Source organism: Schistocerca nitens, chromosome 6 (assembly GCF_023898315.1).
Source record: "Schistocerca nitens isolate TAMUIC-IGC-003100 chromosome 6, iqSchNite1.1, whole genome shotgun sequence".
In the NCBI taxonomy this organism is placed as follows: Eukaryota; Metazoa; Arthropoda; class Insecta; order Orthoptera; family Acrididae; genus Schistocerca; species Schistocerca nitens.
In genome coordinates, this window is record NC_064619.1 from 406,127,065 (window position 1) to 406,152,335 (window position 25,271).

The following is a 25,271-nucleotide window of genomic DNA, read 5'->3' on the forward strand; positions in this document are numbered from 1 at the left end:
TGTCTTGCCCTGACACTGTCCAATCCATTGTTGCATTCTGTCTGTGATTTTTTAGTCTTTCTTCCTTGTAACATGTCTCACATGTGTTTGGTAATATACGTCCTCTAGGAGCTTCTTTATGACAGAGAGACTCTCTTTTATGATTTCTAAAGATCCACCATGGACCTTGCTGTTGGTGGGGAGGCTTGTGTGCCGCAGCAATACACATAGCTGTACCATAGGTGCAACCACAACGGAGGGGTATCTGTTGAAAGGCGAGACAAACACGTGATTCCTGAAATGGAGCAGCAGCCTTTTCAGTAGTTGCAAGGGAAACAGTGTGGGTGATTGACTAATCTGACCGTGTAACGTCAAGCAAAACGACCTAGCTGTGCTGGTACTGCGAGCAGCTGAAAGCAAGGCAAAACTACAGCCGTAATTTTTCCCGAGGTCATGCAGCTTTACTGTATGGGTAAATGATGATGGCATCCTTTTGGGTAAAATATTCTGGAGGTAAAATAGTCCCCCATTTGGATCTCCAGGTAGGGACTACTCAGGAGGACGTCGTCATCAGGAGAAACAAAACTGACATTCTGCAGATCGGAGTTTGGAATGTTATATCCATTAATCGGGCGGGTAGGGCAGAAAATTTAAAAAGGGAAATGGTTAGTTTAAAGTTAAATATAGTGGGAGTTAGTGAAGTTCGGTGGCAGAAGGAACAAGACTTGAATACAGGCTTATAAATACAAAATCAATAACTGTAAATCAATACCTGTAATGAAGGAGTGGGTTTAATCATGAATAAAAAATTTGGAACGTTGATAAGCTAGTACGAACAGCATAGTGAACGCATTATTGTAGCCAAAATAGGCACAAAGCCCACACCTACCACAGTAGTACAAGTTTATATGCCAACTAGTTCCACAGATGATGAAAAGATTGAAGAAATGTATGACATTATAAAAGAAGTTATTTAGAGAGTTAAGAGAGACGAAAAATTAGTAGTCATGGGGAATGGAATGTGATTGTAGGAAAAGGATGAGAAGGAAAAGTAATAGGTGAATATGGACTGTGGGTAAGGAATGAAAGGGAAAGCCACCTGGTAGAATTTTGCACAGAGCATAACTTAATCATAGCTAACACTTTGTTTAAGAGTCATGAAAGAAGATTGTATGCATGGAAGAGGTCTGGAGACCCTGGAAGGTTTCAGATAGATTATGTAATGGTAAGACAGGGATTTAGGAACCAGGGTTTAAATTGCAAGACACTTCCAGGGCCAGATGTGGACTCTGACCACAGTTAATTGATTATGAACTGTAGACGAAAACTGAAATTTAATGAGATGGAACCTGGATAAACTGAAAGAACCAGAGATTATAGAGAGTTTCAGACAGAGTATTAGCGAACGATTGACAAAAACAGAGGAAAGAAATACAGTAGAGAAGAAATAGTGAAGCCAGGACAGGTTCAAGTAGGTAAAAAGAAGAGGGCCAGCAAAATTCCTGGGTAACTGAAGAGATGTTGAATTTCTTTGATGAAGGGAGAAAATATAAAAATGCAGTAAATGTAGCAACTGAAAAGGAATACAAGCGCCTCAAAAATGAGATCAACAGGAAGTGCAAAATGGCAAAGCAGGGATAGCTAGAGGACAAATGTAAGAATGTAGAAGTATGTATCACTAGGGGTAAGACAGATACTGCCAACAGGAAAATTAAAGAGACCTTTGGAGAAAGTAGAACCACCTGTACAAATATCAAGAACTCAGATAGAAAACCAGTCCTGAGCAAAGAAGAGAAAGCAGAAATCTGGAAGGAGTATATAGAGGGTCTACTATATAAGGGCGATGTTTTTGAGGGCAAATTATGGAAATGGAAGAGCACGTAGATGAAGATGAAATGGGAGATATGATACTGCATGACAAATTTGACAGAGCAGTGAAAGACATAAGTCGAAACAAGGCCAAGTAGATAGCATTCCATTAGAACTACTGATAGCCTTGGGAGAGCCAGTCATGACAAAACTCTTCTATCTGGTGAGCAAGATGTATGAGACAGGCAAAATACCCTCAGACTTCAGGAAGAATATAATAATTCCAATCCCAAAGAAAGCAAGTGTTGACAGGTGTGATAATTACCGAACTATCAGTTTAATAAGTCATGAGTGCAAAATACTAACACAAATTCTTTACAGACGAATGGAAAAATTGGTAGAAGATTAGTTTGTGTTCCGTAGAAATTTTGGAACACGCGAGGCAATACTGACCCTATGACTTACCTTAGAAGATAGGTTAAGGAAAGGCAAACCTATGTTTCCAGCATTTGTAGACTTAGAGAAAGCTTTTGACAATGTTGACTGGAATACTCTATTTTAAATTCTGAAGGTGGCAGGTGCAAAATACAGGTAGCAAAAGGCTATTTACAATTTGTACAGAAACCAGATGGCAGTCAAAAAAATTGAGAAGCAGTGGTTGAGCAGGGAGTGAGACATGGTTGTAGCCTGAACCTGAAGTTATTCAATCTGTATATTGAGCAAGGAGTAAAGGAGAAAAAAGAAAAATTGGAGTAGGAATTAAAATTCATAAAGAAGAAATAAAAACTTTGAGCTTTGCTGACAACATTGTTACTCTATCAGAAACTGCAAAGGACCTGAAAGAGCAGCTGACTGGAATGGACGGTCATGAATGGAGGATGTAAGATGAACATCAACAAAACCAAAAGGAGGATAATGGAATGTAGTCGAATTAAATCAGATGATGCTGAGGGTACTGAATTAAGAAATGAGACACTTAAAGTAGTAAATGAGTTTTGTTATTTGGGGACAAAATAACTAATGATGGTCGAAGTAGAGAGGATATAAAATGTAGACTGGCTATGGCAAGGAAAGCGTTTCTGAAGAAGAGAATTTTTTTAACATCGAGTGTAGAGTTAAGTGTCAGGAAGTCTTTTCTGAAAGTATATGTATGGAGTGTAGCCATGTATGGAACTGAAATATGGATGATAAACAGTGTAGACAAGAAGGTAATAGAAGCTTTTGAAATGTGGTGCTACAGAATAATGCTGCAGATTAGATGGGTAGATCATGTAACTAATGAGGAGGTACTGAATAGAATTGGGGAGAAGATGAATTTGTAGCACAACTTGACAAGAAGAAGGGATTGGTTGGTAGGACATGTTTTGAGGCATCAGGGGATCCCCAATTTAATACCGTAGGGAAGCTTGGAGGGTAAAAATCGTAGAGGGAGACCAATAGATGAATAAGCTAAATAGATTTAGAAGGATGTATGTGGGAGTAGTTATTCGGAGATGAAGAGGCTTGCACAGGATAAAGTGGCATGGAGAGCTGCATCAAACCAGTCTCTGGACTGAAGACATCAACAACAAAGATGATTGATATGAACTGGAAACGTTCTCAAGACACAATGTCCTAAACAATGTAGACGTAAATATGATAGAGGTATGTGAAAATCTCACACCAAACATTGGATATTTTTCTTTGAAACATTGATTTACAATCACTATTATTAGCTACACAGAACAAAATGCACATCTTTGGTTCCTCACAGTACTTCTCTGTAACCTGGAATCATCGAGGACTATTTTGAGAATGTTTCTGAAATAATTTGTCAAATGTAATATACTCTTCAGCGTAACAGTATGTTGAAAAGTATGATTGCTACATACCGTAGACCAGAGATGCTGAGCTACAGATAGGTACAGCAAAAAGACTGTCAGAAAGTGAGCTTTTATCCAACAAGGCCTTTGTCAGAAGTAAACAACATACACATGCATTCATGCAAATGCAACTCACACAGACATGGCCATAATCTGCAGCTGCTGAGGTTAGACTACGAGGAGCAGTGCATGATGGGAGAAGCAAGTGGATGGTGGAGGTGAGGAGGAGGCTTGGGTTGGGAGGGGGAGGAATAGCAGGGCAGGGGAAGTAGAGTATCCAGTGTGATCAGTAAGGCGATCAGTAAGGCGACAAGAGAAAGGATGGGCACTGAGTGTAGTAATGCATTAGAAAATAGTAACAAAGGAAACAGCACTGGGTTGTGGGAAGGAAGAAAAGCTGTCAGGAAAAATCAAATAGTGGAAACTCCTATATGAAATACAACAGTATTATGGAAAGAATAGTTGCTACCCAGCATATAGCAGAGATGCTGAGTCACAGACAGGCGCAACAAAAAGATTGTCAGAAAGTGAGCTTTTGACCAACAAGGCCTTCGTCAGAAATAGACAAAACACACACACACACACACACACACACACACACACACACACACACACACACACACACATGCAATTCACACAGACATGACCACAATCTCTGGCTGCTGAGGGCAGACTGCAAGCAGCAGTGCATGATGGAAGACACATCCAGATGGTGTACGAGGTGCTATCCAAAATTTTTGGGATTGGTGCTGCCGTCTGTTGATATCCTTACCTTTGGGCTAATGATCGCCATCACCCTCGAAGTAATTCTCATCCGCATGTACACACCAGTCCCAGCACTTCTGCCACTGGTCAAACATTTTCTGGAAGTCCTGTTCTTTGAGGGTGTTTATTACCACGAGTGATGCTTTTTGAATCCTCTCTTAGAGTGTTGAACTAATGGCCATTCAGCTTGAGTTTCAGTTTTGGGAATAGCGTGAAGTCCCGAGTTGCCAAATCTGGCGAGTATGGTGGGTGGGGTACAACCGCCATGTTGTGTTTTGCCAAAAAGGTCCTGGTGAGCAAGGACGTGTAACAGGGCGCATTGTTGTGGTGCAACAGCCAGTTCCCTTGACACCAAAGTTTGGGCCATCGTCGCCGCATGTTTTGATGGACCCATCGCAAAACGTCACAGTAGTATGCGGGATTCATTGTTTGGTTGGGTGGGATGAAACCTTTGTGCACAATTCCCTTGGTATCAAAGAAAACGAGGATCATGCTCTTCACTTTGCTCTTCACCTGTCTCGCTTTTTTGGGTCTTGAAGAGCCCGGGCTCTTCCATGTTGCTTTGTCTCTGGGTCATAACCGTAAATCCAGCTCTCGTCGCCGGTGATAACCCATGACAAGACGGTTGGATCATCAGATGCGGTCTGACGAAGATCCATGCACAGTTCAACACGCAGTGCCTTCTGATCGGCAGTCAAGATCCTTGGCACAAATTTTGTGGTGATATGATGCATGCCCAATTCATCAGTCAACATTTGTTGACATGTCCCATAACCAGTACCCACTTCATCCGCAAGGTCTTGAATGGTTTGACATTGATCCGTGCGAACCAATTGTTGAAGTTTGGCGACAATGTCTGGCATTGTGTGGCTAACAGGTCTTCCAGTGTGAGCATCATCTTCAACATATGTACGGCCGGCCCTAAACTAAGTATGCCACTCAAACACACGCTTATGGCTCATGCTCTGTCCCCCAAACACTTGTTGAACCATTGCAAGGGTCTCTGTAGCACTTTTCCCGAGATTCGCACAGAATTTGATACATATGCGCTGTTCTGTTCGCAGATTCATCTTAAAATCGACACACCAAACACAGAGTATTATGGAAATCATTGTGGGCACGCAACACGTCTTCCCAGCTGAATGCCACTCCGCACGTTGACTCACCAGATATGCAGCTCTTGCCACCTAGCGGTGCAAAGATCTACTACCCCTATTTTCCAGATGGCAGCACCATTCCCGAAAATTTTGGATTCCACCTTGTATGTAAGGAGGAGGTTGTGGTGGGGAGGGGGAGGGATAGTAGGGTTTACTGTTCAGTGTGTTTTTTTACACATGTATATTATTGTGGTTGTTATATAATCAGCCTGCAATATTACTCTCTCTTTTCCATTGCATATGCTTCTAAAGTTATACCAGATGGCACCCACTAATATGTTAGCGTCCAGTGACAATATTATAAAAGGTATAGTTTCTACTCATTGTATAGCGGAGATGCCGAGTTGCAGATAGGCACAACGGCATCTCTGCTATATGTTGAGTAGCAACTATCCTTTTTGTAATATTGTTAAATTCCATCCTAGATTTTCATTGTTTGATTAATATTCAACAAGATAAGTGAAATGATGCAATTTTAATATTCTGACAATTTTCTTATATCATTAAAGTGACATGTCAGTGGCTGGTAATTAATAAATATTTAAGTTGTTGCGCTGAAACCACTTGAAAGCATTACCTTACCATAGAAAATTTCATTTACCCTCCAAAAGACAATACTTTCGGAATCAGTAAGATGTAGTAAGCCAAAAACAGGGTGAAAATATTAATCTTGACAGTACATGAATCACTCAACTGCAATTTATGACTCCCTAATTATTACCCATTAATACACCTTACTGAAACAAAAGGGCAATGCAATTTTAAATATTAAGAACTGAAATAGAAGAAAGGACCAAAGCTAAACTTGTCTTACACATTTGGTAATAAAAATGTTGTTTGAGATATTTGGCTTTGGTCTTAGAAGAGAGTCTTTGACCACACTTAGGGGTTAAATACACCGTTCATTATGTCTATTAGTATGACATTTTTGCATGAGCACTGTCACTGTATTCAGTTCCAGAGCGATGTAGTTGCGGCTTGATACAAGGCAACTAACTGCTACCGGCAGTTACAGTTGCCAGCTTATGGTAATTGCAGCTATGGTCCACATCTGCCATCGGTTTGGAAGGTCAAGTTTTTTGTGGTTTTTGTAATAATACTCCTAAATGATGCTCCAGTTACTTCACAGTCTCTGTGGTTTTGAAATGTAGTTTGAGTGTGACAGTAATCTCCATAATAAGCTCATTGTATTTCAGGATGACGTCTCATCTTCTACCTACACTATGCTCTCAGTCTGACCTAAGCCATTTTCAAAAATGAAACAAATACTTCCAATACTTATTAATAACCTGAAACTTTTATAGAAATTTCTCTTTTCAAGGTGCCGTAAGGATGTCTAGTTCAAAGAAGCGGTCATTTGAAACTGACAGCAGCTCGGATGATGATGGCTGGGTTGGGCCACTTCCTTCTGAAGCTGCAGAATCATCAAAACCAAAGAAGGTCAAAGGTATCATTTGATTTTAGTCTCCGTATAGTTTTACGTCCATTTCTAACTTGAGAGTAGATGTATCAGAAAGTTTAAGGAAAAAAATCCAGTTCATCAAACATATATGTTGTAGCCTGATCTTTCTAGATTATGTACTATCAACCAAATTGAAATTAGTCCTGCTAGATAACTTTGTTCCACTCTGGATGATTTTAAATAGAATTATTTTCTGACAAAATCGGCAAGGACATTTTGATTTTTTGATTTCTCATGTGTTTTAGAACAAATGTAGATCATTTTGCAAAAAGAGTTTGAATTTCGTGATGATTAAATCAGTCACAGGTGCTGTATAATTCTTATTCTTAGTGCAAAGAGTAATGCTTACATATGTTAGTATGAAATATAAAGGGTGCCTTGAGATGTCACTTTTCTCCACACTGGAAAATGTACTGTCTATGCATAAAAAGTCCTCGATTTACTTGCCCCATCAGATTCATATAAAATCCCAAGGTTTTGGTGACTGCCTCCATCACCATCATCGTCAGGAGCTAAGACTGACTGTTGTGAACTGACGTAATGGATGGTTCTGCAAGCAACTCTGGATAGGGAACACAAACAAAATGTATGGACATAGAGGGGGCCACCTTAGTATGCAACAGTTACATGTTGTCAACATGAAGTAATCCAGACAATCAGATCCCATCCTCTGGGTATAAAAGTGCAAGCCACGCCAGTTCATGACAGTCAATCTTAGCCATTAATGACGGTAATGGACGTACTCATGAAAAGCTTGGAATTTTATCCGAATTTGACATGGTAAGTAAACCATACACCTTTTATGCAAGGAGTCCATCGCAAAAGATTTCATAGTCAGTGTAGTGTTAATGATTTGGGAACTGAGAATGTGCTCCTGACGCATCCTTTTCTTCTTTTTCAGCATTCAGTTACTATCTACATGTATCTTATCTAAGTTGATGTCCTAGTTTTTCTGGGAGCTACATTGCTAATATTTCTTCAGTGGTTCAGTGTGGCTCTTTGGCATTTAGGTGTAGCATCATATAGGACTAACTTTATTCATATTGCGGAAGGACTTCTGTTGAGGAATTGCCTTTTTGGTGCTCCTTTAACACACTGAGTTAGTTTGCAGTAATCAGATTTCTCTAATTGAGGAAGGATCTATTTTAGACTATCAGTTGTTGTTCTATTCATCTTTTTTTGTGGTGGATGGCTCAAGAATGAGTCTTCCACTAAACCTAGAAAAGTTATAGAAATTGGTAGGTAATCAACTCCGCCCCCCCCCCCCCCCCCGCCCCAAAAAAAAAATACTTTTATATCCCAAGTAAATATAAATGATGGTAATGGAAGTGCAAAGCATATCTCTGTTGCTGATCTTGTCTGTGACTTGGGGCTATGCCTGTAGGGGAGTCCCCATTCACTAGCACTTTAAAGACTGATTGCTATTAACAGGTCACCATTGTGATATTTGAAATGGAATTCCCAGGATGTGTGATGGACATCAAAGTCCCACTACAGGCAGTGGATGGCAAATGAATTAGAGACATTATATCTGCACTTGATAGAGGCATTTTAAGTGGGCAGTAGGTAGCCAATATGTTCAGGCCACATTTGTATACCCAGACTGTGGCCTGGTAGATACTGGTACAGCTAGTGTATGTGGGTTATGGCAATTCAGTTCAAGAATATCGCAAGAAACCTCTTTTACATAACTGTTGTTCCAGTTGCTCCTAAGTTGGGATTTTTTTTTTTTTTTTCCAACATGTTCAGCTGTGAGTTAAGTGTGTCTTTTGTAACTCTTTCTTATTTTGACATGAGACTGGTAACTAATTATACTCATTTTTCTTTCAGTTCTGAAATATGAGCAGCTGTATTTAGATAATTTACCTTGTTCAGAATCCTATGAGAGAAGCTACATGCATCGTGATGTTGTTACACATGTTGTTGTTACTAAGTATGTATATACAATTTTGGATATTTATAGTAGTATGTTGTAAGTTTACTTTAACATAATGTTCCTATACTTGATATATTATTCTTTATTGCTTAAGAAGACATACTGCATTAAATGAACATAATCAGCTAATTGTAGCACAGTATGGGTGTGTCCTGCTTTAATCTGAAAATCATTTATTTTTATAATGTCAGCTTTTGTGTGGTGCAACTAGGCCATTAATACAAGTTTGATGGTTACTATCAATGGACATGATATTATTTTAAATTATATAAAATTTTTTCACAACTGAAAGTTGTTTCTTTGACTAGATTGCATGATGGCTGAAATAGTGATGCGGACTATAACATATATATAATTTTCAGTTTGTTTATCTGTAGTGTTTCATGTTGTTTGCAAATGTGCCTTTGTTTGACTGCTTCTTGCTATAAATTTGCTCAATTTTCAGGACAGATTTCATCGTTACTGCAAGCTGTGATGGTCACATAAAGTTCTGGAAAAAGATTGAGGAACTTATAGAATTTGTTAAACATTTTCGTAGTCATCTAGGTCCTGTGCAGGATCTGGCGACCAATTGTAGTGGTTCCCTTCTGTGTTCAATTTCAACAGATAAATCATTGAAGGTGTTTGATGTTGTCAATTTTGGTAACTATATTTAATATTTGACCATTTTAGCTTTAATTTCATGCACTTACTCAAGAAAAGTTCCAAGTGAATTGACTTATCTGTACACATACACATATCTGTAATAGCCAATATTCATTTCTATATTAACCATGTCAAGAAATAAGTTTCAGCATCTATTCCACTTTTCGTGTGATGTTTCATTATGCATTGCCGTGGGCTTCCTTTTTTGTTGTGTTGATTACTGAACTTTTGCTAAAATGATTTAATTTACTGAGTGCTAAAGCTATAGTTTGTAATGTAATGATAGCCTTTGATAGCTCCTTGGATTCTGATTATTTGCAGTAGAATGAAAGTCAGTTCCACATTGCTTAGTTTAGGACGATAATTTAGGAACCAGCAACTCAGTCAAATAAGTGAGATAAAAATGTGGTGATGTATTTAAATTAATAGCGTGTGGATCCCAACATTATCAACACCATTAATGGCTGACAACTGCACAGAATCAACAGAAATATTAACGTGCGAAAATTGTGACAGTGCAGCCATTTTAATTCTTTATTTTGGTGAAATATTAAACTCAGTTATTGTCAGATGGTGTTCTCCGTCATAAACTGAAAAAAAGTTGGTCAGCACTAGATGAACAAATTCTTCATAGTATGACTTCATTCACTGTGTTTGCTTCTGTGATTAATCATCAATTTGGACCAGATGAGGTGTAATCCCATAGATTATAAGAGTAACAAGTGGAGATGCTGAGTCACAGATAGGCACAACAAAAAGACTGTCAGAAAGTGAGCTTTTGGCCAACAAGGCTTTCATCAAAAATAGAAAACACACACACACACACGTGTAAACACATCTCACACACACAACCACAGTCTCTTCTCTGGTTGCTGAGGACAGACTTCAAGCGACAATGCATGATGGGACAGGCAACCAGGTTAAGGGGGAGGCTGGGCTGGGAAAAGGGAGGGACAGCAGGTTAGGGGTGGAGACATTAAAGTGCAGCTTGTGGGAGTGTACAGGGACGAGGCGGAGAGAGGGTAGGGCAGCTAGGTGCAGTTGGGAGGTTTTATGGAGGGCAGGCAGGCGAGAGGCGAGGGGGAGGGAGGGTTAGCGGAAAAGGAGAGAAGTAAAAAGATTGAGGGTGTACTGGTGAAATAGAGTGCTGAGAAGGGCTGGAATGGGGACAGGGAAGGGGCTAGATGGGTAAGGACAATGAATAACGAAGGTTGAGGCCAGGAAGGTTACGGGAACGTAGGATATCATGCAGGGAGAATTCCTGCCTGTGCAGTTCAGATAAGCTGGTGTTCATGGGAAGGATCCAGATGGCAAAGACTGTGAAGCAGTCATTGAAATGAAGAACACTGTGTTGGGCGGCATGCTCAGTAACGGGGTGGACCAGCTGTTTCATGACCACAGTTTGTCAGTGGCCATTCATTCAGACAGATAGCTTGGTGGTTGTCACACCTATGTAAAGTGCAGCACGTGGCTGCAGCTTAGCTTGTAGATCACATGACCGGTTTCACAGGTAGCCCTGCCTTTGATGGGGTTGGTGATGCTTGTGACTGGACTGGGGTAGGTGGTGGTGGGAGGATGTTTGGGATATGTCTTGCATCTTGCTATAAGGCAAGGGGTTGTGCAAGGATGGACAAGGATACTGTGTAGGTTCAGTGAGCAGCAGAATACCACAGTGGGAGGGGAGGGAAGGATAGTGGGTATGACATTCCTCATTTCAAGGCCCAACGAGAGATGGTCAAAATCTAGGTGCAGAATGTGATTCAGTTGTATCAGTCCTACTTGCTACTGAGTCACGGGAATGCTCCTCTGTGGCCGAACAGTGAGACTTTGGAAGGTGGTGGGTGACTGGAGAGATAAGACATGGAAGATCTGTTTTCATACAAGCTGAGGGGGTAATTACAGCCCAGTCTGTGAAGGCCACAGTGAGACCCTCTGTACGTATTACAAGAGTAGATATTTGATGATAATTGCCTGGATCTGCCAGGGTAAGAGTTTACAGGGAATTAATATCAATGTCACCTTTTGACCACTGGCGCTATTGGGATGTGACAAGACAGTTGTTTTAAAATTTGTCACTTGTTATTATTATGGCTGGAACAACTCAGAGGTTTTCGAGTAGTTTGTTTACATTGAGTGTTTGAAGAAACTGCTGTTAACCCTTTGAGTGATGCACCGGCGCGTGCGGCTGGCCGTGTCAAGCTGCCCTTGGAGCTGCCTAATCCATGTACCTATGTACCTGCACTGGCAGCCACTTCTGCAGACTGTTTTGTGTGCCTGAGCTCTCTGCTCAGGCATCCTCGCCCTGGCCTGAGTATTTCTGGAACCACAGCGGTCGTGACAGTCTCGCAGTTAGTGTGATTGCCGATGTTACAAATAAACACAGGATATCTGCATACTTATTCCATAGCTTTGAATCTGGAGATGAATTGCTCTATAGACCTAATGTACACTGAAACTGCTTACGCTGCTAACATGTAACTCGTCATCAAAGGCTTTCTTTCATTTGCAATTAGTTCTCGAGAATCGTCATAAGGTCTCAGTATGCATCTGTGTTTTATTTGGTATTCTGATACTTAATTATCAGATTTTTGTATGCAACTTACGATGTAAATGCTGTAGAATCCGTAACGACCTAACGTTGATGTTCTTCTGTACTAGCACAGTAATTCGCCCACAAACAACCGTCTGGATGCCGAGATGCACTTTTGAAGCTAATCGCTATATTTTGAGAGCGTTAACCCAATAAATTATCCCCAAGGAAACTTCAAAATCAAAAATTGAACATTTCTGAATTCTTTTTATATGGGACACAATTGTTATTGTACAGTAGAAATAAACAAATTTGTTTAAGAATTAGATAAGGAGACACTCAAGTTTCTAAACTACCTACCTAAATGTCACCTTTAATTCCTAATTACCTTATGTGCTTCAGAAACGGGCGAGTGGTGCAACTGACCAACGTGTGCCGAGACGCCCTTTCCAAGTGTTGGCCTTGATTTTTCTCACAAATCCAGTGTCCTGGAAAAGATAGGACAGCAATCTGTTACTGAATATTAGTAGAAAATTGTAGCACGGGTTGCGGTAAAAGATATTTATTTAAGCGGCGACTAGTTTCGGGCAAAGCCCATTTTCAAACAACCATGTCACAAAGGAATGTGACACACACATTATAGATGTTAATAAAACCATAGAATATCAATAGTGATCCATCTGCTATGGTTTTATTAACAGCTATAATGTGGTTGTCACAATCTTTGTTTTACATGGTGGTTTGAAAACGGGCTTCGCATGAAACTAGTCGCCGCTTAAATAAATATCTTTTACTGCAACCCAGGCTACAATTTTGTAGTAATAATAATGCTAGAATTTTTTGTTTAATTAATGATATTTCCACTAAGTTTAAGGTTTAACTTCTACCAAGAAGTTATGGAAGAATACATAAATTTGTACTAAGTTTTTATTTTTGCACCTTATGTACGAACTTTTGAAGCATCCAGTCTGTGTTTGTCAGCACAGACTGGATGTTTAACATGTTCATACATAAGGTGTTTGTCAGCAAAATAATTCATCTGGAGAGGCTCTTCAAGTTCAGATAATTCGGTGAATTTTTCGCAGTTGTATTTCCCATCCTTTTTTCTCATCCAGGCTTTGGACTGTCAGTGGCGAAGTTAAAAATTTTTTTTTTTAATTTTTGTAATTATTTTTTTAAATTTTTAAGTAATTTTTTTCAGATGTAAGGACTTTATTTCATCTTCCAGCTGTAGCAACTTGGCTAAAAGTTCTTCTTTGTGTGGTATGTTTCAAAACGTGTCGACGCACAAAGGTACATTGTTCATATTTCATTTCTCAATGCACATTCTGTTTCGAGCAGACTGCACATCTATGCCATAGTCCGTGTTTCTTGGGCTGGTCACTTGGAATGGCATGTGGAAAGTGCCTCCCAGTAAAGCGAAGAGGATTCTCATCATCAGGGTGTCATCCTTTCCTATCTCTTCTCTGTTCTGTAGCAGATTTTTCCACAAGTTCTTGTACCAGACATAAATGAAAATCTGCTAATGATATTTTGCTCCCTGTCACCAATCTGTGAAGAGTGAGAGCATTTATATAAAAAAAAAAAAAATAAAAAAAACACTTTTTGTACCATTTAACAGATTTACTCACAGATGCAACAGAGCTTAACAGCATATCAGAGTGGTCTACTGCTCCCATATTTGTATTGTAATCAACAACACATTGCAGCTTCATTACTTTTTCGACAGTCATCCTGTTTGACGTTTGCATGTCACGCATTTCGTAAGTGTTGCAGGTAGTCAGTATGAACACTTATCTCTTGTTGCACCACTTGATGGCAAGCAGTGCGTCAGTTGACATAAACTCAACTTCTCCTTGTTTCAGTTTCTTTTGTAACTTTGGAAAGTTGCGCCTGTTCCTATGTACAGTACCGCATGCTGCTGTTCTCTGGTTGTGAAGCCAGAGGAACAAGGCTGGACTGGTATACCAATTGTCGACATACATGGTATGTCCACTTTCAAGGGATGGCTTCATTAATGTTGCCACAATATCACCAGATTTCCCCAAATTATGGACTTCAATTTCTGTTGTTGTGCATGTGTATACAATGAAATCCAAGACGTATCTAGTTTTACTCACAAAACATGAATGTTTTCATTCCAAATCTACTTCATTTCGAAGGAATGTATTGTTTAAAAGATAAGCGACCTTTGAACAATAATAGGCTTTCATCAACACAGAGTCTTCTGTATGGATTAAACGCACTGCGGAACGCTGCACGAACTGTATCAGTTATTTTCCTAATTTTAAACAAACTGTCATCTCCACGATTGGCAGAGTTGTCACTAAAATGCAGCATTCTCAAAAGTAACATAAAATGGTCACAGGACATAACTTCGCCAAAAATTGGAGTAATCAGAAGTACATCTCTGGACCAATATTCCTTTATTGTCAACTTTGTAACACGAGCTATGAGAAGTCAAATACCAATGAAGCTATACATTTCCTCAAAACCTGTACCTTTCCAGGTGGATAGTCTAGAACGAACTGATTCCGATGTATTTGCCATGGTGAAAGTGAAAAATTGGTTCGTTTCAAGTGCTATAAATTTCAACAGATCTTCTGACCGAAATAGCATGAAAAAGGATAGAACACTTGAATCAGGTGCTAGTTGGCAATTATGTCCTGAAGATGAGTAATCAAATGCATGAAGTGCTGGACTGAAATCACATTTTTGCTGATCAAATTTCTCATTCTCATTAAGGCGTGGCATTTTACAGATTGATGCGTCTTCACCTTCAGAATCTGAAGAAGAACTGTCCTGGCGAGCTCTACTAGGTGAAGTACGTGGAGGTGTATTACTATGAGATTCTTCTGATGAATCTTCATCATCACCACTACATTCTTTGAAGATGCCACACTCACTGTCACTGTCACTCCTTGTCAGTATCTCAAGTATCCCTTCGTCAGTGCAATGACTCCGTTGTGCCATGAAACGGCAGGTGGCTAAACTACGCCACAAAAGCAGAATGCAGAAGATCACATGAACCAGCTAGCACAAATGTCGAACAGAAACTGCGAAATCCGTAGCAGAGTGTTTCCCAGATAACAGGGACAGCAACACACGGCAATAAGTAGGTTACATCCATCCCAGGGAGTGCATGGCACAAAAGAATTTGCGACGGGGCCGGAATGCAGTGCTAAGCAGCTATTGACGTTCGCAGGCCCACATGAAGTAGAACTGGCTGCGTTAAAAGCCGTCATTAGGACTCAGGTACCAGCTAGGCTGCGCGACAAATGCCATCTGCAGGGCCCATGGGAAAGCCCACTTCATCGGCAAACAATGTCCACAGGCCCCGCGGCAAGTACTCAAAGGGTTAAAAATATCAAATGTTATGTGTAAGTTTATGTTGGATGTTCTTTTGTAAAAGACTAACTTGACGACAAGCTTAAAATTGTTTCATTAAATATTTGGTTATCATCATCTTCAGAAAAATTACTACTCACCATATAGCAGAGATGATGAGTCATAAATAGGCACAACAAAAAGACTGCCAAACAAAGCTTCCAGCAAAATAGGCCTTCATCAGAATAGACTTGTATCATGTGTCAATATTTTGAGAAGGAAATGTGTGTCGTGTGTGTGTGTGTGTGTGTGTGTGTGTGTGTGTGTGTTTTCTGATGAAGGCTGAAAACTTTGTTTCACAGTCTTTTTGTTGTGCCTAGCTGTGTAGCTGTGTCTCGGCATCTTCACTGTATATCCTTTTCATAATATTGTTATTATTTGATACTGGATTTGCCATTGTTTGATTTCATCTTCAGAAAAGACTATGTCAGAATTCCATTGTTGGCTTTCCATCAGCATTGGTTTCTTTTAAGTTCAACCAGCAGTTACCAAAAACTCTCTTAAATGGGCTATGTAGGGGAGATCTTAGAGCAAGTGATCAACTGCCACTCCTACTATGGCTTCATGAAGCATCAGTCTACCACCAGCAACCTAACCCTGCTCAAGGTGGTTTACAACAGCCTTTCCTACAAAAACAGTGTTTAATAGGCATATTTTTGCTGCCTAATTTTCTTTTTGAGTGAGTGGCATCATTCTGAGTTTTAAACATCCTGTGAGATATGTGGGCCCTGAAAGGTGATCCGTACTTTTCTTACACTTGATGCAAAGTGTTAACTTAATACAGCCTCTTCAGCTTATAAATTCTTTTGACCAGCATGTTTTTGTTTGTTCCCTTCCACTGTTAGTAAGGCACGAACACAGAAAAAAGCTGCACCTTTGCTTATCATGTGCAATACAGCTGCTTTTCCCCTTGCATAAGCTCACGACTACCCCTGCACAGGAAAGGCTTATGTTATAAAGTGTATCAAAATGTATTGATAATTTAAAATTTCAAGGAGGTATAGTGGCTGACCAGGAGGTGAAATGCCATCACTGGGGAAAAAACACTTAAAACAGATAAAAACCCATTCCTGGCTGTTGGAACTGTTAGTTCCTTTCTCAGGGAAGAAAGTGGAATAGACTGGGAAAATCCGACATGGAAGGGTAGCCGACTAAAACTAGTAGAACGAGAAGTACCCTCCAGTTTTGAGGACAAGGTGAGACAACCTTCAAATGCTAAGTCACCTATCTTGTAGAGAAGCCTAATGATGACATATTTTAGTCTGTCTACAAATGCACCTGTACTCTACAAATCACTGTCAAGTGCACGGGTGAAGGTGCTTCTCAACAAACCCCATGTTAGGGTTTCTTAACGTTCCTGTCACATATGAGGTGTGTGATGAATAGTTGCTTTAAATACCTCTGTGTGCACTTGTAATCTTGTTTTCGCAGCCCATATAGAAATGATATGTAGGTAGCTGAAGTATATTGCAGATTCTTCACGTAATATTGGTTCTTGAAACTTTGTAAGAATGCTTTCAAGTTGTAATTCGTGTTGTAGTATATATCCCTGTTTATTGGGCCACCACACTTGCAGTTATGCTTCGCAGGTCAGGTATAGCCCCTGCATTAACTCGGGCCTTTTTTGTCTATAGAAGAGTCACTGAGCTGTTTGCTGCCCTGCCTCCTGCAGCTGCCACAGCATCTGGAGGTGCAAGCCATATCAATTTGTGGCCTGCAGGTTGCCATAATCAACACTGCAGTCACAGGCACCTATTTGCACATGCTCGGGGCTCGTGTCCTTGTGACACCGTACTCGTATTCCTCCACTGGTGTACACTTAGGTTCTGACGGCATTTCGACCCCAGGCTTCAGACTTATCACCAGCTGCCTCGAGCCTATGCTTTACCACAATGCCTACTGGTGCTGTTACCCATCACACAGTGTTTTTCATGCCTTTGGCAGGAACGCAGCCACTGGATGCATGTCAGCCACTCTGAGTGGCCTTGCTTCACTGGATCTGCTCCTTGACTGCCCACAAGTTCGTGGCCTTGTGGGACAGTATCACTATGCCTCCTTAACACCTCCGTGCTTACTGCCACTACTGACAGTCAAGGATTTTGTCATAGTTGGCACTCACTACACATCATCTCCTGTTGTTCCAATGCGTGCATATCAGTCACAGCCTCGGTACGCCACTTGGTTGACATTACTTCTGGTGTCTGTCTTCAAGTGACTGCCAATTCATATTTTTGAGCCTTTCCATCGTGTTAAGTTAAAACGATTGTGTGAACATTCATGATATCCTTCTTTCTTCATGTTCAGTATCCCCTGTTAGTCCTATTTGGTATGGATCACACACTTAGCAAAATTCTAATATAAGATGCTCAAATTCAGTTTCACTTCTGAACTTGTTGCATACCAGTTTTCTCAACTACTTGAGATATCTCACATAACTGGTCTCGAATTGCGAGAAACACCAAGAAGGTAGCTAAGAAGACATTCTTTTCTGAAGGATTACAAGAGGAAGGGAGATCCTTTCTGACAGCTCCCTCACCAGTTCTGGGACTGAAGAAGAAGAAATCAGTGGTTTGAGAATAGCTTCAAATTGAACAAGAACAGGTGACCATTATGAATGAAAGGAAGTGCAGCTGAACAAATAATGTTGGAGCCGGAATGAGGAATGAATGACCACCCATAGAAGAATTAGAGTGAGGCTGGGATAAAGAATGAGAGCATATGGGGAAACAGATACAGCAGAAATGGAACAAGGACGAAACTGACCAAATGAAACTGCGGTAGGAATGAGACCGACCTGATGGAAATGGTGAATGGCCGTTCTTTAGAAGTCTTTCCAGAAGCTTTCAGAACACTTTAGGGAACTGTTCCTTTGGACCCATTCCTTTCTGAATGACTGACTTCTGCTGTCTGAGATTGATGAGAATATCCTCCATACAATATTAATTTTACATACATAATACCACGTATCCTTTACCAGATTTGCATAATGCTACTCTTAATTTGAAAATATGTGTCTTGACAGTCATTTCAATATGGAGAACACATTATGCTGAAGGTGTCTTTCTCCCTCATTTACTTGGCATATGTAGATCCCCGACATTGATTTCATAAGAGTGATATTGATTTTTCTCGCCTCTCTTGCCTTTTGTGATACAGACATGCAGCCAAATGTCTGATGATTGAAATATTGTATATCTTCATGAGGAAAAGTTTGTCTGAAATTAAACTGAAACTAAAATCAAATCCACTGGTGGAAAAGAATTTTAACACCAAGAAAGAGTTGTATGACGTAAATGAAAGCTGGTAGGCGTGTTTGTAAGTCTGAAAGATGATTATTAAAATTTTGCACCAATTGCATAAGAGTGCGCAAGTAGTACCACGAGGATTCAAATCATGTATGCTTTAAATACAGTCTGTAACAATTGTGAGCATTAGTTACCTTTTGAGATTGGACATGGTGAATTGATGTTCGTCAAGAATGCTTTTAAGCTGACAAAGATATCATTAGCAACAACCCACTGAGTTTGAACGAGGTCAGGGCCATGAGAAGCTGGATGTTCTTCCTTCCATGATATTGCAGAAAGTATTTGTGGGAATGTAACCACTGTACGTAACTGAAGGCAGCAGGGGTCATGAGAATGTATGGTCACAAGAAGACCGGGCTTCGGGCGGCCATGTGGCACTCAGCGTATCGTACCACATCTGCAGCAGCAATGTGAGCAGCAGTTGGCACCACAGTGACCCAAAAGACTGTTACAAATCAGTTATTTCAAGGACAGCTCTGAGCCAGATTCCCTGTAGCATGCATTGCACTGACCTTAAATTACCACCATTTGTGACTTCAGTGGTGTCAAGCAAGGGCAGTGTGGAGGTCTGTCGTGTTTTATGATGAAATCTGGTTCTCCCTTGATGCCAGTGATGGCCGTGTACTGGTTAGATGGAGGCCAATTGAGGGCCTGCAACCAGCCTGTCTGCATGCCTGACACACTGGATGTTCACTTGGAGTTACAGTCTGGGTGTGATTTTGTATGACAACAGGAGCACTCTTGTGGTTATCCAGTATACCTTGACTGAAAATTTGTACAACCGTCAGGTGGTTTGACCTGTTGCGGTGCCACTCACAAACAGCATTCCAGGGAGTGTTCGCCAACAGAGTAACGGCTGCCTGGATACTGCTATTGTAACCCAATGTGCTCTACTACAGAGTGTCAACATGTTGCCTTGGCCTGCTTGATCACCAGATCTGTCTACAGTGGAGCTCATACGGGACATTATCAGACAACAACTCCAGTCTCATCCTCAAACAGCATTAATCGTCTCTGTGTTGACCGACCAGTTGCAACAGGCATGGAACTCCGTCCCCCAAACTGACATCCGGCATCTGTACAAGCATGCACGTTTATATGCTTGCATTCAACATTCTGATGGTTACACCAGTTATTAATGTACCAGCATTTCACATTTGCAGTGGCCTATTTTGTGCTTACATTAACCAGTGATCTTGCAATGCTAATCTCTTACATATGTATTTATTTTTGCCCATAATGGCTAAATTTGTGAACCATGACTCTGTGGGATAATTATTTATTTGTAAAAGTAAATAAATAAAAAAGTGACTGGTAGCAGAAATTACAAATAAGTAATTATTCCTCACAGTCACTGTTCACAAACGTAGCTATTATGGGTGAAAATAATTATGATTCAACCATCCAAGTTGTAAAAATATTTCATACATATAGAAAAACAAAAAGTGACTGGTAGCAGAAATTACAAATAAATAAAGATTTTACATATGTTATCTAGACAAATGTATTCCCAAAATTTCATTACTTTGTGTTAATTATTTTTTGGTGTTGTGATTTTTTTTCCCATCAATGTAGACTGCAATTTATCATGTGACAGCAGCAGACTTTTAGGCCATAAAGGTGACATAAATGTTAAAATTTGGAACAAGAGCAGTCTGTTAACTTAGTGGAATGTGTTGTAAGAAACAAAACTATTTAGGTGCCTCTGTCTTTGCCTGCCCATCTACCTTTTTATAGTCTCATTCCCCACAATCTAATGTAAAAATCATTGCAACTGAAATATAAATTTTTGACATGTCTCCTGTACGCAAACCAAATGAATTGCAAATGTATGTCATGAGATGAATAAAACACAATTCACAATTATCATTTGCTAGCTGAAGGAACCAGAGTTTTAACGGATTAAGCATCTGTCTTTTTATTATTTGAACCATTGTTTTCTGTCAGTTTCTGAATATTTGTGTTATGTCTACATATAATTTTGTTTTTATTTTCAAGAGAAATTTCATCACTGTTTTGGTAATGCCCCTCAATAGACTTGTAAATCAGCAAGACTGGTCATTTTGACAAAGTATTATTGAGAGCATAGTTAAACCACCATTATATTTCCACTCATTAAGTGTGACTGTAAAAGGAGTTAAATTAGTGCTCTTTTTTTATTAGATTTGCAGTCAGCCTATAGCAGATTCGAGTTCTGCATTAGATTACTCTTATTAGGCATAGACATCATTTGTGTGAAAAAACTGCATCAAAGTTCAGTAATGTGCCATCTTTTTAAGGATAAATTAGATGATAAGCTGAATATTACAAAGGGGTCACTATCATGCAGTTTTTAGATTTCTGTCCACATTAAGACTTCTCTGTTTAGATTTTTCACTGTCTGTATACTGTACTCTCATAAGGCTTATTTCTGTCTTTGAAATGCAATATGTAGTATAACTGGTCATTCTTGTTGTTTTAGATATGATAAACATGATGCGTCTTGACTACACTCCACTGTGCTGTGAATGGATCCATTGCCCAGGTGATGCAATTTCAGCTCTTGCTGTGTGAGTGAATTCGTTTTTCTTCTTTTTTCTCATTTAGGACATGATGGTGTCTAGAAATGTTGAACTTTTATTGTTTCCTACTAGGTTAGTGATAATTTAGCCTGAAACAGGCAGTTTAGTATTTAGAGAATAACTGCATGACCTGTCATGTAGTCATCAGGAATTCATGCAATGCCTCTAGGTGCAACAAGTCAGAGAACACCAGAAACACACACACACACACACACACACACACACACACACACACACACAGAAACGAACAAACAAACAAATTGTATTGTATTCCATAAGTCACAAAGCTTTTAGGGACTTGGAATGAGTCAAGTTGTACATTAACAGAAGCAACCACTGCAAGCTATTTCATAAAGTACACTAACAACACATAACTAATGCTAATGCACCTCACATTTCTCTTTGTTTTTTGCTACTCAGCTACTGTTTTTCTCTAAGACATCAAACAAAACATTCATGTAACATCACACAGAATTCTGTTAGTTATCTATATAATTACATAGCCAAAATCTGTTTGGTACAAATGTTAAGAATTAATCAAAATTTACATTTGTGAGTCCATAGCAGGAAACATTTCTCCAACAAGCTTGTCGCCAGTTTGCAGTGGGCTACTTATTAACAGCAAGCCGTGTAATACACAGGTAGTCTCTGCCCTAAGAGCCAGTTATTTTGTATTTTAAATGTTTTTAATAGATGGCACATCAGGATACCCCACAATTTTTGATGAGATGACCATTTGCTATATGTGCCTGCATATTATATGCTGAATTTACCTTCTTGGTTAATTTACCTGTGTGTAGGCTTCATGTTAATCTGTTGTCCAGTTGGCTCCAAGGTATTTTATTACACAGGGTGTTTCATTTAGTGTATGGCCAATAATGTCTACTGTTGATAGCAGGCCATTTATTCTTGTTGCTTGTTTAAAATTGCATTGTATGAGTCTTTGTGAGGTCAAGACTTAAACTGTTAGCTGTGTACCAGTTGCAGGCCTGTTCAGCTGCCTCTTAGCTGTGTTTGGCAATACTGAGTGTTGACTCTTGGCTAGTATGCTTGTGTCGTCAGCAAACATTATAGCTTTTGAACCATCATTTGAAGTCATTGCAAGATCATTTATGTAGGTTAAGGACAAGAGTAGTCTGACCTTCCCCATTCTCTTATTGCTCAAAGTTGATGTATTAATTTTCAGAGTAAGTTAGTAATGTGGGTGGCTGGTCACATTTTCACAGCACTTGCCATGCTGAGATAGTGACACACTGCAGTGAGTGACAGGGGCAGTCAAATTGAAATAACCAGTTCTGTTACTAATAAAAGTATTCAAATTTTTTGTTGCTCTTTTTTGTTGTGTGTTGAAGGCTCATTAAACATTTGCTTTCTGTGGGTTATCTTTCTATAATCATCTAGAAGATGATCGCGTTGCTGTTTCAATAATAATGAGAAATCTGGTGGACTATTACACATAAATTTTCAGTCATTTCACTTCACACACAAATCAGTAAAACACACGTGACACGTTCTCTGTCCTCGCACTTCAAACTTGTCCAACCGACTGCACAAAAGAACAAAGATTTACTGCTAACAACATGTAGCAAAGAAATTACTACCACATATTGATCTGTTTATGCAAAACAATCTTTGGAACATACATTTTATAAATAACATACAATTAACTGTCTATCTTCTTTGAAAAGACCATAATCATCATTGTAATTACATTAAGTATTTATAAACATTGACATTTAAACATTTTCACATAGCTATGTAGCAGTGGGTATTTGGTTTCTATGTCTTCGGTGCGGTATCAGAATTAACATGGAGATGACACAGGTACTAATCCATTATATACCACAAAGAAAGTTATATTAAGAACTGAATAAATGCTCAAAAACTCTAAACATTGAAAAATAACAGTGTAAAAAAAATAAAGTAAGTACTTCTCACAAAAGAACATAATAAAATACAAATCATGATTTATTTTCAACCAATAGAGAAGTAACACAGCACAAGCAAAAATAAGAATTCACCACATTAAAAAAAGAAAAAAATGTCAAGAAGAACTGTAACTACAAAGTTCTTTACTTAAGGTAGAAATAATTTTGTTTCTACAATATTCCAGTAAGAATCCTTTTCATTAGCTATCTTTACTTTTTTGTTTGTGTGGTTTCAGTAGGTAACATTTCTTATCCCAAGAAGCTTATTAGATTTAGGATAAATCAATCAATAGGCATTGGGATGTGGGTTCTCAGTGACCTCAAATGGACCAATATAGATATCAAAAAACTTTTTTAAATCAGATATTAAAATTTTAGATTTCTCATGTGATTTAACAAGAACATAATCTCTGATGTTGAACTTAGCAATTTTGACCCTATTATCATGTCTTTTATTTTTTATCCCTCCCTGCTTTTTCATGGTTTCTCTCACATCTTCTTCACATTCTTGAGCAAACATGACAGTACATGGTGGATAATCTACTAATTCAGTGATAAGATTTGCTGGTTTACTGTGAAACATAATGTTGAAAGGTGAAAACCCTGTGGAGCTGTGTTGTAAACTATTCATTACATCTTCAAAATCACTGATTTATTCACACCAAGTAGAGTGTATGTGCAATGTAAATGATTAATTTCGTGCATATATCTCTCTCTGCTGGATTGGATGAAGGATTATAAACTGAAATTGAAATGTGTCTAATTCCATATATTACTGTGAATGACTTCCAACACTTTGATACAAACTGTGATCGATTGCCTGACATGATACTGTAGGTTTTCCTGCGTTTCTAAAGTAGTTTTTCTGTTTTTGCAATAATCTCTGTATTTGCAGCTTTTCTGACAAGATGTAATTTATATACTTGGAGAAAACATCAGCCATAACAAAAATACAACAATAACAATTTTTGCTTTTTGGTAAACTTCCATAAAAATCCACAGCAGGTAAGTGCATAGGTTTCTCAGGTGTTTTATTTTGCATCTCACCTTGATAAGTTCTGTTACTTACCTTGACTCTCTGGCACCTGTCACAAGTAGATAGTTCTTTCCTAACCTTTTTGAGCCATATTATAGAAATAAACATTTTCTTGTAGCTTTTGTATACATTTGAATCCCACTGTCCGTAACTCTCATATATATACCGGGTGATCAAAAAGTCAGCATAAATTTGAAAACTGAATAAATCACGGAATAATGTAGATAGAGAGGTAAAAATTGACACACATGCTTGGAATGACATGGGGTTTTATTAGAACCAAAAACATACAAACGTTCAAAAAATGTCCGACAGATGGCGCTTCATCTGATCAGAATAGCAATAATTAGCATAACACAGTAAGACAAAGCAAAGATGATGTTCTTTACAGGAAGTGCTCAATATGTCCACCATCATCCCTCAACAATAGCTGTAATCAAGGAATAATGTTGTGAACAGCACTGTAAAGCATGTCCGGAGTTATGGTGAGGCATTGGCATCGGATGTTGTCTTTCAGCATCTCTAGAGATGTCGATCGATCGCAATACACTTGCGACTTCAGGTAACCCCAAAGCCAATAATCACACGGACTGAGGTCTGGGGACCTGGGAGGCCAAGCATGATGAAAGTGGCGGCTGAGCACACGATCATCACCAAACGACGCGTGCAAGAGATCTTTCACACGTCTAGCAATACTTCGTTTTTTTTCGGTTCTAATAAAACCCCATGTCATTTCAAGCATGTGTGTCAATTTTTACCTCTCTATCTACATTACTCCATGGTTTATTAAGTTTTCAAATTTATACTGACTTTTTGATCACCCGGTACTTAACCAACTTTCCAGCTTCTTCCTCTGGCCAACATAACTCCCACTCATCAGAAGCCACATGAATTCTCCTGAAAAGTGTT

At 39.2% G+C, this 25,271-nt stretch overlaps 1 protein-coding gene across 6 annotated transcripts in view; it reads left to right on the plus strand.

Annotated features, from left to right (window-relative positions):
• LOC126262369 (peptidylprolyl isomerase domain and WD repeat-containing protein 1) overlaps nt 1-25,271 on the plus strand; it is a 117,540-nt gene that overhangs the window by 10,265 nt on the left and 82,004 nt on the right. For all 6 annotated transcript variants that reach the window (XM_049958960.1, XM_049958955.1, XM_049958957.1 and 3 more), the window contains 4 exons: nt 6,894-7,019; nt 8,865-8,967; nt 9,416-9,612; nt 21,299-21,386. In XM_049958960.1, coding sequence (XP_049814917.1) covers nt 6,894-7,019; nt 8,865-8,967; nt 9,416-9,612; nt 21,299-21,386 — 514 coding nt within the window. The remainder of the gene's footprint in view (nt 1-6,893; nt 7,020-8,864; nt 8,968-9,415; nt 9,613-21,298; nt 21,387-25,271) is intronic.